The sequence below is a fragment of the Clinocottus analis genome, unplaced genomic scaffold (genome assembly GCF_023055335.1).
Source record: "Clinocottus analis isolate CAN_PGR_092001 unplaced genomic scaffold, fCliAna1.0.p SCAF_2, whole genome shotgun sequence".
NCBI classification, from domain to species: domain Eukaryota; kingdom Metazoa; phylum Chordata; class Actinopteri; order Perciformes; family Cottidae; genus Clinocottus; species Clinocottus analis.
The window spans coordinates 18,233,904-18,246,002 of NW_027175931.1; the positions used below are offsets into that span (position 1 = coordinate 18,233,904).

The window sequence follows — 12,099 nt, forward strand, 5'->3', positions numbered from 1 at the left end:
ATATTCCTGACACATTCAAAACAACCTTCTTGACATCAAAGTGCTCGTCGTTTTCGGCAGGTCTCTTCAAGAGGTATCACATCAGACGGGTGGTTTCAGTTTTATGCAAACACTCCATGAACCCGCGAGCCTCGCCCGCCTGAAGCTACGAAGGCTACTGGAGCAGGACCGACTTCCAGGATGTCCGATTATAGATTGGACATCGTTTGTAATCAGTTTTATTTATAGCCCACTGATGTCATCCAGCAAAAATGAGAGAAAGAGAGGCAGACTAATAATGGAACGATTAATCAATGACAAAGTGAATCCATCCACTGAAAATGTCATTTATCAAGCTAAAAAATGTCAAACATAATGCTGATTCCAACTTTTGAAGTGTAAGGATTTCTCTCTTTTGTAGATCTGTACATAGATATCTTCTTGCTCTTTGTCAGACAAACCTAGCAATTTAAAGAATTGCATTTTATTTCACCTAAAAATTAATTAGTGATGAGAATAATGATCATAAACAGCTCGCTTTGTGTTAAAATGATCCCTCTTGCAAAAACAATGGTGACTAATGAAGATTTTGCAGTGAATAATAAAATATGTATTTTGTATTTGATGTTCGGTCCATGAAAGAGTTTTCTCAGAGGTCAAGGTGTTAAATTAAAGTCTTGTTTTGTCTGACCAACGGTCCAATTTTATTTTACTGGGATAAAAGAAAGAGACAAAGCACCAAATTGCCATTTGAGATGGTTGAACTAGAGACTGGTTGGCATTTGAGAAAATACAAATTGCTCATCGTTTCAACCCCTAATTGTTGAATTTAATCGTTTCTAAAGGTAGGAATGTCCAACACTAGTATTCTCTGTTTTGTATCTTCGTAAACGAAACATCTTCAATGTTTTGGACCGTCATATTTGTGATTTAAAATCATTGATTGATTGGGTATTTCTACTTTATTTTTTTCGGACAGAAATAACAGCTGAATCTGCAATGATAGTGATAGTTAGTTGCAGCCTAGACCAAAGCCAAACCCAAATGCTCAACATATTATAAATGCAAACAGCCAGAGCACAACAGGAGGGCAGATTAAAACATCCACTGCACCATCAGACTCGAAGCATCCTCACACTAGCAGAAAAATCTGTTGTATGCTTTTACCCTAGGTAGCGGTTACACATCCCACTATTTACTCCAACTGCAATACACTTTATGTTTAAGAACCTGCAGGTCTGTCTCCACCATAAGTACTCCCTCTCCTGTAAAAGTGGCCCCACCCTGTCTTTGCCCCTTCGCCGCCATAAATCGGAAATCCTTTGAACATCTGCGGCACATTGGGCCTCGGGGAGCACTTGTGTTTACTATTATACTATCTGTTTGTCCATATTACAGTTGCCTGAGGATACCAATCAAACCTGCTGCCACAACAAAGCCCCCGTCGAAGGCAAAGGCGGCCTTGTCCACACGGCAGAGCCACACACGGTGGAGAAAGAGTGGGATGGACTTCTCCACGCGGGTAAACAAGAATGCATCGACTCATCGATCTTAAAGAAGTGCCTCATTAGACACCGCATGAGCCATAGACAAATAGTTTCCTCAACACAAAATGGATGATTAGTGGCAATGTGTGCAGAAGTCTCAATGTAATGCACAGCGCCTACTTTGGCGTATCAATAATGCATGCCGGGTTGCGCTGTGAACAACAGAAAACATTAACAGGTAGATATTTTCATTTGTTCGGCAGATGGCTTTCGCAGCTTTCATCACTGGTAATTGTCCTGCCTCTACTTTCACATTAGTTGAGCACAGAGTCATGTAGGCTGTTGTGCGCTCGTAATGACGGGCCTGACCTTCTAACCCTTCACTGTGAAACAGAGCAGGCAGTGCTCCCCATTCCAATAAGCCAAACAGCCTGGTTGGTATTAAGAGGGCATGACGGTTTCAAATTGTGTCCTGCGTTAGCTTCTGCCTCTGAGGGGGTCCCGAAGCCTCGGCTGGCTAAACAGAGCGGAGAGCGATGGGAGGAATACATGGAATGCAGATAATACATACAAAGGATTATGTACCTGCTTGCACATCAAATCTGTGTGGTTTCACATTTAATACCCACGGACCAACGTCTGCTTTGATGGGAGGGCTGTGAAAGGCTGGAGATTAACATGCGCTGTCCCACCACGGCGTCTCTCCATGGCTGCAGAACGCTCACATTTACGTGGCGGGATAACCGCTATCATTATCCGGCTGAAAGGTTTTACCAGCGTTAACTCCGATGGCGCCAAGCTGTTTTTTTTTTTCTGTATGCTGAATTTGTGTATTCCATAAACTTTTTGTTTGTGTGAAACAAATTAACTTGGGTACAAAAGACACTTTATCTATTTTTAAGCAAGGTCACGATAAGCAATATCCTACTTTTTTCTAAAGATACATAAAAGATTAACCAAGCCAATCTTGTGCTTTTTGTTTGCGTCTTTTGTTCCTGTAAAATTAGATGACCACTCTCAGTTCATGTCATTCCACATATGTCACCGTCGTCTCGGGTAGGCGGGTCCTTTAAGGCATGATAATTTAATTAAGAGTGGCTATCGCGTTGTCTTTTTCCCAATATGACATGAGGAGAAGCCATACATCAGGGTAAGTGCTTTAACCCTCCAGCCTGGCGTTGCACATCTTTAAACGCTGCCACTGATGTTGTACATCCCGAACAAGAGCAGGACGAGCCCTGCAGATCTAACCGATAGTGAGCAGCACACAAACACCACACACAAACACAACATCCGACAATGAGCAGCTCTGGAAGATATCTACAAAATATCTACAATATGGCGGTGAGCTCGGGGGTGTATGTATCTCCATGGGACCGCTCTGCACAGACCATCCCCTTCAAGCAAACTGAGTCAACACGTTCTTCAGAAGGTTCTGACTGCAGGGTCAGACAAAAATGCAGGAGCTCGGGGCAACGGCTGCTCTGAAAGCACAGAAAGGGCTATAAATTGCACAGGAACAAAAGAATCGCTGATAAATAAGGACATTGGCTGGGGTGTAAATTTACAAAAAAAACAAAAAGGCACAGTTGTAGAAACTACACACGTATTTGGAAATACGCCACGCAAATGTACTTCGAGCTACGCTAGCGCCACGACGCTACAGATGGCGATGTCGGTCGTTTGGGCTACCAATTTGTTCCAGACTGAATATCTCAACAACTATTGTATGGATTGCCATGAAATGTTGTGCAGACATTCATGTTACACCGACAAATAAGGCTTATTAACTTTAATCGTCCCATTGACGTTTACTCTGGCGCCACCATGAGGTCAAGATGCAGCTGTTTTTAAGGACTTAGCTTAACAACTATTAGAAGATTGCATTGAAGTTTGGTCCAGACGAGAACCGTGGAGTCGATTGTTTGATTATTAAGCTCAGCAGAAAATTAATCAGTAATTCTTTTGCTACTCAACGAATCATCACTTTTGCAGCCCACGTACAGACATTCATGGTCTCCTCAGGATGCATTTTAATTTCCTTGGGGACCCCTTATCTTTCCCTATAGTGCTTCTTTAGGTCACACTTGTAATATATCTGATACTTTAATGACCAAAAATAATGGCTTTCTCGTCATACTCATCTGCACTCAAGCTTTTAGTGTCTTATGAATTAGCAAATGTTAGCACGCTAAATGGTTAGACTACGACGGTTAACATGATAAACATTATACCTGCTAAACATCAGCGTGATGACACTGTGACCATGTCACTAGAACTTCTCATCAGAAGGGAAAAAAAGATGTACAAACTGAGCAAAGACAGAAGATCATCTTATAACTAACTTTCTTTGGCTTCTACTCTTGTGTTGATATTAAAAACATGCATTTTCGCAGATGTAATGACCTGAGATATGAAAATGCAATGAACACAAGACATCACTGAGGAAAATAAGACATATATTCATTCAAGCATGCCATCAGAGGAAATGACACCCTGAGCTGAAAGGTGACGATTATTTGAAACCCAGTGGGAGATATTATTGGGTGAACAAATGACAAACGCTGGCTCTGATTTGCTCTTGGTTTGGTGTCGGCTGTTTATACGAGAGCCTGTGACAATGAGACAGGTAATCCTGAGATTTCCTCAGAAAAAGAGCATTGAATCTTACTGAAAAAAAGAGTGGTTCCAGTGTCAGAGTATTTTTTGCTGTGCGACCAGACCCTGCACAAAATGAAATGAAATCACCATCATTATACGAGGAAATGATGTGTCATCTCTTCCTGTATGCACTACCTGTATGTGGGGTGAATTGAATGGCAGCATAATGGGTAATGGCATCTTCATTACTCAAAATTAAACCCTGCAAAGTTCATTTAACAATATCCTCACTCTCAACAAGACAGGCACTGTAATAAAGCGACTTTATATGGCAAAAACCTCGGGTAGGCAGGCTGCTTGTGAGTATGCTCTTGAACGCTCCTACTTTTTCTTTTGCGACCACCTTGTCGCCGACACAGTGAAATAAGAGTAATGCGCGTTGTTTTCCTGTGCCAAGGGTACATTCATTATAAAAGTAGGTGTTTAAAATGCGCCAGTGAGATGTGTAGTGCATAGAGATTCTCCCCAGGAACACAAGGCTACTTGACCTCTTAAGACGTTCCATTAGAAAATTAAGTATTGCATCTAATTAACAGACAAGCATCTCTTCACCTTGCGTGTAAGGTCTGGCAGTGAAACAGCTGAATACTTAAGCGCAAAGAAGAGCATCTTATTACAAAACATCCGACACATCCACCATTTATTAGCCAGAGCGTAGCCACCAGAACAAAATGTTGAATCTGAGGGGATGATGCTGTTTGGTAACGAGATCGTTTTGATGGAAGGATTACATTTCTTTTCATTAGATCATGTTTTGTTGCACACCAGAAAGTGGCCCTGCGGCCACAATGGAAAACTAAGTTTTCAAGGTCTGCAATGTGAAAACGTCTTTCATTGGATTAATGATTTATGTACAGTTAAGAGAGCGAGCAAACTTCCAGACAGATCATAATAATAACTTATGTTTTAATGAATAGAGTAAACATCTTCTTTGAAACATCAGTTATTTAAATGGCTTATCCCTTAGTTTTTGGATATATGACCTGTACAGAATTTGGTAAATATTTTAGGTACCTATGATCTCTTATAGGGTCGGTGTGTATGATTTGTATGATTAGATGTTGCAGTTTGCCGCCAACTGAATGTGCCAAGCGTGTTGGAGGACTACACACACAAGACACACAAAGCCAGTCTTTGGTTTGTTCTTTCTAGGCTACTGTAGAAACATGGCAGTGCAACACAGTGGACTCTGAACATTGGGCCCGCGCTGTATGAAGTTATGAATGGCTCAATCTGAGCTCACGAAAATACAACCATTCTCATTTTCATGGGATCCAGGAAAACATGCTTATTATATTATATCACATTCCTACCAAACTATTGCCCTAAATGCTACCCGCTGACAGCCTTTGAACCCTATTTATTTAATATTTTAACACTTGGTGTTTAGACAATTAACTCAGGTTGGTGGGAGGTGTGGAGCCACAATTATCAAAGATCAGCATCACATCAATTAGGAATCTAATAAACAGAGCAGCATGAAATCTAGTAAAAGAGTAAAGCTTTAGTTTTAAATTCCAAGGGTGGCATCCAGCATGTGAGAACATGCCTGGGCTTTCCCATGAGCATATTCTAGACCTCCATAAAGGTTCAAGGGTAGTCCCAAGTGTGTTGCTATATGGATGACCCAGAGAAGATGAGCCAACCATTCAATCTTCTATCTTTTTCACACGTAGGCACTAACTGTTAATGACTAGCAGACTGTTAGGCTTTTAATACCAATCAGAGATATAGTCTTGCTATACCATGTGAAAGAGGATCTCCTTGAATGAGAACTCCTGTCTCCGGCAAGTTCAACCGAAGCAGTATATAATCAAAGATCGCTCCGGGCGCTCGCAGAATGCCGCAGCGGTCTATGCGGGAAGAATGGTGGACACCAGCACAACACAAAGAAACAGCTTTTAAAATGGCGGGAATGTGAATACTGAGGTCAAATGGAGACACAAGACTGTTCTGTTGAGTCCTCAGGGCAGTGCGTAACAGCGAGCAGTGCAATGTTTCATGAAGGAAGAACTGCTAAACAGCGTCTGAATGAATAGAGAGATTTCTCAGTACTGCGGACGAGCTTTTGGGCCAACAGAGGATGATTCAGAAATGAACGGAAGACAAATCTCTGTGTCATTTTATGAGTTGGCCCGAGGCTCCAAATGGATGTTTCACCTTTTGTTCAAAAGCTGTGTCAACCCGCCTGACTTCTTTGAACCTCAAAATAAAGGCCTGACACAGTAGCAATGTCCTGTCTTGCCACTTTGAGTCTCATAAATAGGCAGGGATAATGATTTTATGGAAGTGGAGGCATAAACAAACGAACCCCCGTCATGGGTCAGTAGGAGCCCCTGCTGCTGTCAGTGGTGGGAAACAATGTCTTTGTCTTTGCCTAATCCACAAGATACATTTTAATGAGAAAAAGAAGTTCATTAAACGTAATTCACAAAAAAACAAAAGCCACATAAGCACCCACTCTCTGACTTTTCGTACGCCCTCTTTCTGGAATCCCTTAAATATTCTCTAACGTCGGTCGATTACCATCACAGTTAATGGAGAGCTCGCAAAGAATTCATTAAAACACAGCAATGACTCTCATGGAGAATTTGAACAAAGATCCAGGCGCTGCTGAAGATGGGTGTGGCCACAGGCTTTTCATATGGAGGAGAAACCCCCACCCTACCCAGTCAGGTTGCACATGTGAAGTGCAGGGAGAGGCAGCCGCTACTCTGTGCCCTCTCCGAGGGGTGTGTGCTCCTCCATATTAATGACAAAGAACAGAGCGGGAGCAAGAAGTCACTATCATACACTCATTTGTTCCAAAAAAGAGCCGGCATCACAATACAGTCGGCGGGAGTCCACAGGAAATCCAGTGGAAGCGTGGGGGCTGCGTCAATGACAAAAGAGAGAAACAACCTCACTTTTTGTCCCCGAGACAAGGGCTGCCCAATCTCAGGGTGCTGTTGGGCTTTTACCAAAACCAAGGATACCTTCATGCATTTCAATAGGGATATTCCTGCATAAAGAACGAAGCACTACTGCATAGCACAGTCACCCCTCTCCTGTTGTTAAGCCTTTCTTTATAGCTGAAACAATAGAACCCTGGTCCCACCCCTTGAATAACAAATAAACCATTATTTTGCACGGCAGAGCGAGGAACCTGTGTGCACAATAAGAAAAGTGAGCAAACTGAGACGATAGCCTGTTTGGTAAAACACTACAACAACTCAGTTCAACCATGTAAAGTATGCAGAACGTCGGAAAAGTCCACAAAGGGGATAATTCAAGCAAAATACACCGAGAAAAAAAAAATCAGCAGCAGAAGAGGCCATTATAGCTGAGATTATATATATATATATATATATATATATATATATATATATATATATATATATATATATATCTCACACTCTGGTCCTGAAAGTGGGAAAAACCAGTCACCAAAGTGTAATTAAGATTCAATTGCTGCTGTTTTACTGATAATCATGTGCGTAAAACTGTCACAGGCGAACAAAAGACCCTTTTTCTCATTGAATCATTGCCTCAGAGTGATTGCTTTTGCCACACAAGTCCTTTCATTTCCTCGTTTCAAAAGCGCTCACACATCTCCCAGCTCGGTGAGTCCAGCTGAGGGTGAATTGCTCTCTCCGACACGTAGGAAACCCAGCATGTTCATGTGGTTGCTCATATTTTTCCACCGAGGCCTCGCTACATCTAATCTAAAAGGTGAAGTTTGATTTAGAAATGAGACTTTTAGAGCCAATCTGAAAGTCAATACAACAGTTTTAAACGTCATAATCGAGTGAACAAGGCGAAAACGGTTAGAATTTAGCGTAATGTGTTTTTAACAACTGCACAAATACAAGAATCCTAATGAGACAGCGGGCCTCTTCACGGCCCCACAAACCTCATCCACCTGTTCAGTGGTAGATGTGTGTGTGTGTGTGTGTGTGTGTGGTGGGTGGGGGGTTCCTCCTCCAACCCACAAGCTCTACAGTATCTGAGCAGCTACTCCACCATATGCTCCAGATGCATATGTTATAAGCATCATTTCTCAGGGGAAAAGCTGATGCATCGGCCTAATTTCTTGTAAATTGTCTTATCCACAGATTTACTGATCGACCCTTATATTGTATTTCTGAGTTGCACTAAAAACCTGTTCTTTGCTTTTGTGTAGCATCAAATAGTATATCATGTTTCCATTTCATTATAACTTTTGGTTATTTTTAGTTGTACGTTCCCCTTTAGCTTCCTTTTTTCTTTTTATTCATTAGTAATTTAAAGCTGGTTACCATGTCAGTAGTTAATTAAGCTTGAGCCCCTCTGCTGCCAGGGGCGCTGGTAGGAATCCTGCACCCCCTGATGGGGGGAGCGATACTGGGCTCCCCACCCTGATGCTGCTTTAATTTACAGGAGGATCTCGCCTGTCTGCACGGCCCCCTCCTGTCGGAGGAGCCCATGAAAGTGATTGTGACCGAGGCCGGAGGAAGACATGGTGTGCAGAATGATCCTCGTGGTACACCTGTGTCTTTCAGCTTTGTTATTCTGAGGTGAGTAATGGCATATGTCTCACTTCCTACGCAATGCTACATTTTTTTCCTCCATCAAAAACACAAGTACACTAACTATGTGACGGCAGGGAAAAAAATCCACTTCACACTTCAGTTTCACACACACGACAGAGTGCTCGCAGCGCTTTTTAAGTTAAGCATCTGGTTAAGCATCCAGCAGTGGAATGACTTGTGTCTGGACGTCACATTTGGGGACTTTTTTAAGCGTTTTGATTCCAAAAAGTAAGAGAAACTATGAGTTAATAGAAGCTGGGTTTCCTTGGTTTGTTCACGATCTTTTGTACTCACAAGAACATCTTTCAATGCTGCAGATTTTCACACCACCTCATGTCTTTCCTCAACTATTCAAATAGTTCATCTTGATGGCACCATTTGATTACATTCTGGAGCCAGCCATGAGCTAAATCTACCAAGAAACAACTAAACTACTTCAAGAGAGTACGTTTTAAAATGACAGCACCAAGATGCAGCACTTCTATTCAAAGTCGTGATTCGGCTGAGTTGCCAGACTCCTCAGGAATGCATTTGAATTTTGCATGAGGAGATACAATACAAGTCACAAAGAAATCTCTTTTCAAAGACGAAACAACCACAAGCAGTCTTCAGACATCAAGAAGAAGGCGCTTATAAACAAGACGAGACGTGCACACGCAACAAATACACAGTTGTACGCGATCTTTTAACGGAAGTGTACAATTAAAGCGGCTCTTTCCGGTTCTTGCACGTCAACGTCACAACATTTAAGAGACAGGTCTGAACATAACCTAGTTAAGATGAAAGAAAGGAGACAGACTCCATCTCAGGTGAAATTGGGTGACCCCCCCACCCACCACTACCACCACCCTCCACACACACACACACACACACACACACAAGAGATTAGACCATTAGCAAAAGAGAGAGCCCCACTCGCTTGACAAGTAATACCAGCTGTGACACCGAGTGCTGCCCGCCTGCTCAGAGGGGCGAGGGGGGTGGGGGAAGGGTGCAGACAGGGAGTGAACAAAAAAACAGATGCATCTTTCTGACTATTTGTTCTCAGAGTTATTCAGAGCTCTGTTTTTCTATTCTATCCGGTTGTGGCCGAGGCTCGGCCTTCACAGACGAAGCCCCGGGAGCTGTTATTTTTTCATCAGTTTCAATATAATAAACACAGGCCTGTTTTTTTTTGTTTTTTTTATTACAACCATCAATGCAGCTTTTATTGCAAATCCCAAATTCAATAAAGCCTTTCAGTCAGATTTTGTTGTGCCTGTGTTGAGCAAATTGAAGAATCACTGGAAAAAAAAAAAGAAAATTGTCACAACAACTCAAGAGAAACCTGCAGTTTGTACAAGACTGGCCATCTGTTGTGTAGGCTAACACACACACGCATCTTGACCATCGCGCCAACTAAACACACAGTAGTGGGGACGACCATAAAGTCTAACCTCATTACCGACTCAGTGCACTCCTCCTTGTCTCAAGCACACAGCGCCGCAGCGGCACAGCGGTGTAAAAACCCTTAAAAGGGCCATTCATTTCCTCACAAATAAACCACCTGAGCCTGACTGATAGCTGCTGCATGGTGTTAATTTTCAACAACAGGCGCCACCGGGGTGTGACGGGGTGGAAGAAGGGAGTCTGGTTGGATCAACCTCTCCACCCTTCTTCTTTCCAAGGGAGTACTTTGGGCTCATGTGCAGCTCTGCTTAATGGCCTGGCTGAGTGATGTGAGCACATGGTGCCGCTACCTGTTGGCCTGACAGAGCAGACAACAAGGAAGAGCCTGGAGAAAAGGCTTAACCACCTTCTGCACGAAATTATTAGGACGACGAAAAATAGCCCGTATTATCCATATTTGAAAATCACCACTTAATGGCAGGTTGCTGCATTCACATCACACCCCAACGAAGTGTATTTATTTTTTCTGTACCTTGGACGCATTCACTTGAACAACCAATTCCAACTGTTCACATCCACAATGAATCCAATCCTGCATGTAATTACTAGTGGGGGAAACTGTCGGGAGCGCTTTCCCTGCAGCCAACAGGCAGCCCATAATTACAATAATTCAGACAGGATGTAAACGCGGCATCATTCTGGTCCACAGGCTGCGTTCCCCGAAATGAAGCAGAGAGAGAGGAGGCATCATCATGACGTCATGGCATGAGCCATGAGCACATGTGAAGACTACCTCACTGCCTCTCCCACCATGAAGGGGATCAACAAAAAAGGGTTGCACAAAGGACAATATTTCATCTCACATAAGCCGCTTATACACAAGAAAAGTAACTTTTGCAGATATGACCAGGAAGGTACAATAATAAAACATTCACTGAGGTGAGTTAAGTTAAACAAAAAAAAAACAACGGCCAGGTCTTATTTATCTGGACTTTCTTTGAATGCATTATAGATAATTAGAAGTAGATATTTTTTTTTGATAATGAACACAATTGCCATGGATACTAATAACCACTGCATTATATGTGGTGAATACCAATAAACAACAACAAGATACTGTTTTTACATGATTTAAAAACATTCATTAAAAACAACAGATGCAAAATGAGCATTCATGACTAGCTACTTGATACCGGTAGCGTGAACTATGTATTACAGCTTTCTAACTTAAACATTAAAAGAACAAACACCAGCGACACTGTTCCACTTCTACCCCGGAAATGTGATCGATAACCCCGGCTGAAGTTTTGGTCGCACGCAGGTGCGACTGCCGGGACTCCCTCCCCCCTCTGCCCGCCCTCATGTGGGCCACTTGCAGCCTCAGCGCACGGACTCAGCCCGCGTGAGCGCCACCGCAGCCCAGATACCGGGAACAAAAAGCTCACCTTGGCGGAGGAGCGCGGCCACGAAGAGGGCGCACACGCAGCTGGCGGACAACAAGTGCATCCTTGCGGGTCTCTCGGGTCCTCAAGTCGGCTGCTTGCCTCGGAGGTTTGTTAAACCACTTGGTGGAGTTTGAGTGTCTTCGTTGGCTGGGTTGTCGTAGAGGTGGATACAACTCAAATGGTCCTCGCGAGCCCCCGTTGGCTGGTGTTCTGTTTAGGTGTTCTTGTCTCAACGTGGCATGTGCGCTCGCCAATTTGCGCTCGCGTCGGTGCAGTAGGAACAGGTAACTGCGAGGAGCGCGCAGACGAGCACGGGGGCGGGGGATGCTGTCTGCGGCTCCGCCCCCCCCCCCCTCCTCTCCCCTGCCTCCAGACCTCCCTCACTCACACCCCTCCCTCGCTTTTCCCCTCCAGCTGCAACCCCCCCCCCTTCCCCCCTCCCTGCCATCCTCCTCCCACACAAAAGTGTACCCCCCCATCACCCCATCCTGTTCTTAGACACCCCCCCCCACACACACACACACACGCCTCCCACACACAAGTGTGCCCCCCCCCCCCCTCCCCTTCACACACACACACACACACACA

General features: G+C 43.6%; 1 protein-coding gene across 3 annotated transcripts in view; it reads right to left on the reverse strand.

The window, feature by feature from the left end:
• Positions 1–11,822, reverse strand: part of LOC137790595 (CD166 antigen homolog) — a 33,055-nt gene extending 21,233 nt beyond the window's left edge. For 2 of the 3 annotated variants that reach the window (XM_068584981.1, XM_068584980.1), the window contains exon 1: positions 11,512–11,820. In XM_068584981.1, the coding sequence (XP_068441082.1) occupies positions 11,512–11,572 (61 nt within the window). In that variant the 5' untranslated portion in view covers positions 11,573–11,820. Of the gene's footprint in view, positions 1–11,511 lie in introns of all 3 variants that reach the window. The other variant, XM_068584982.1, reaches the window with a different exon arrangement.
• Positions 11,823–12,099: the final 277 nt, after the last annotated feature.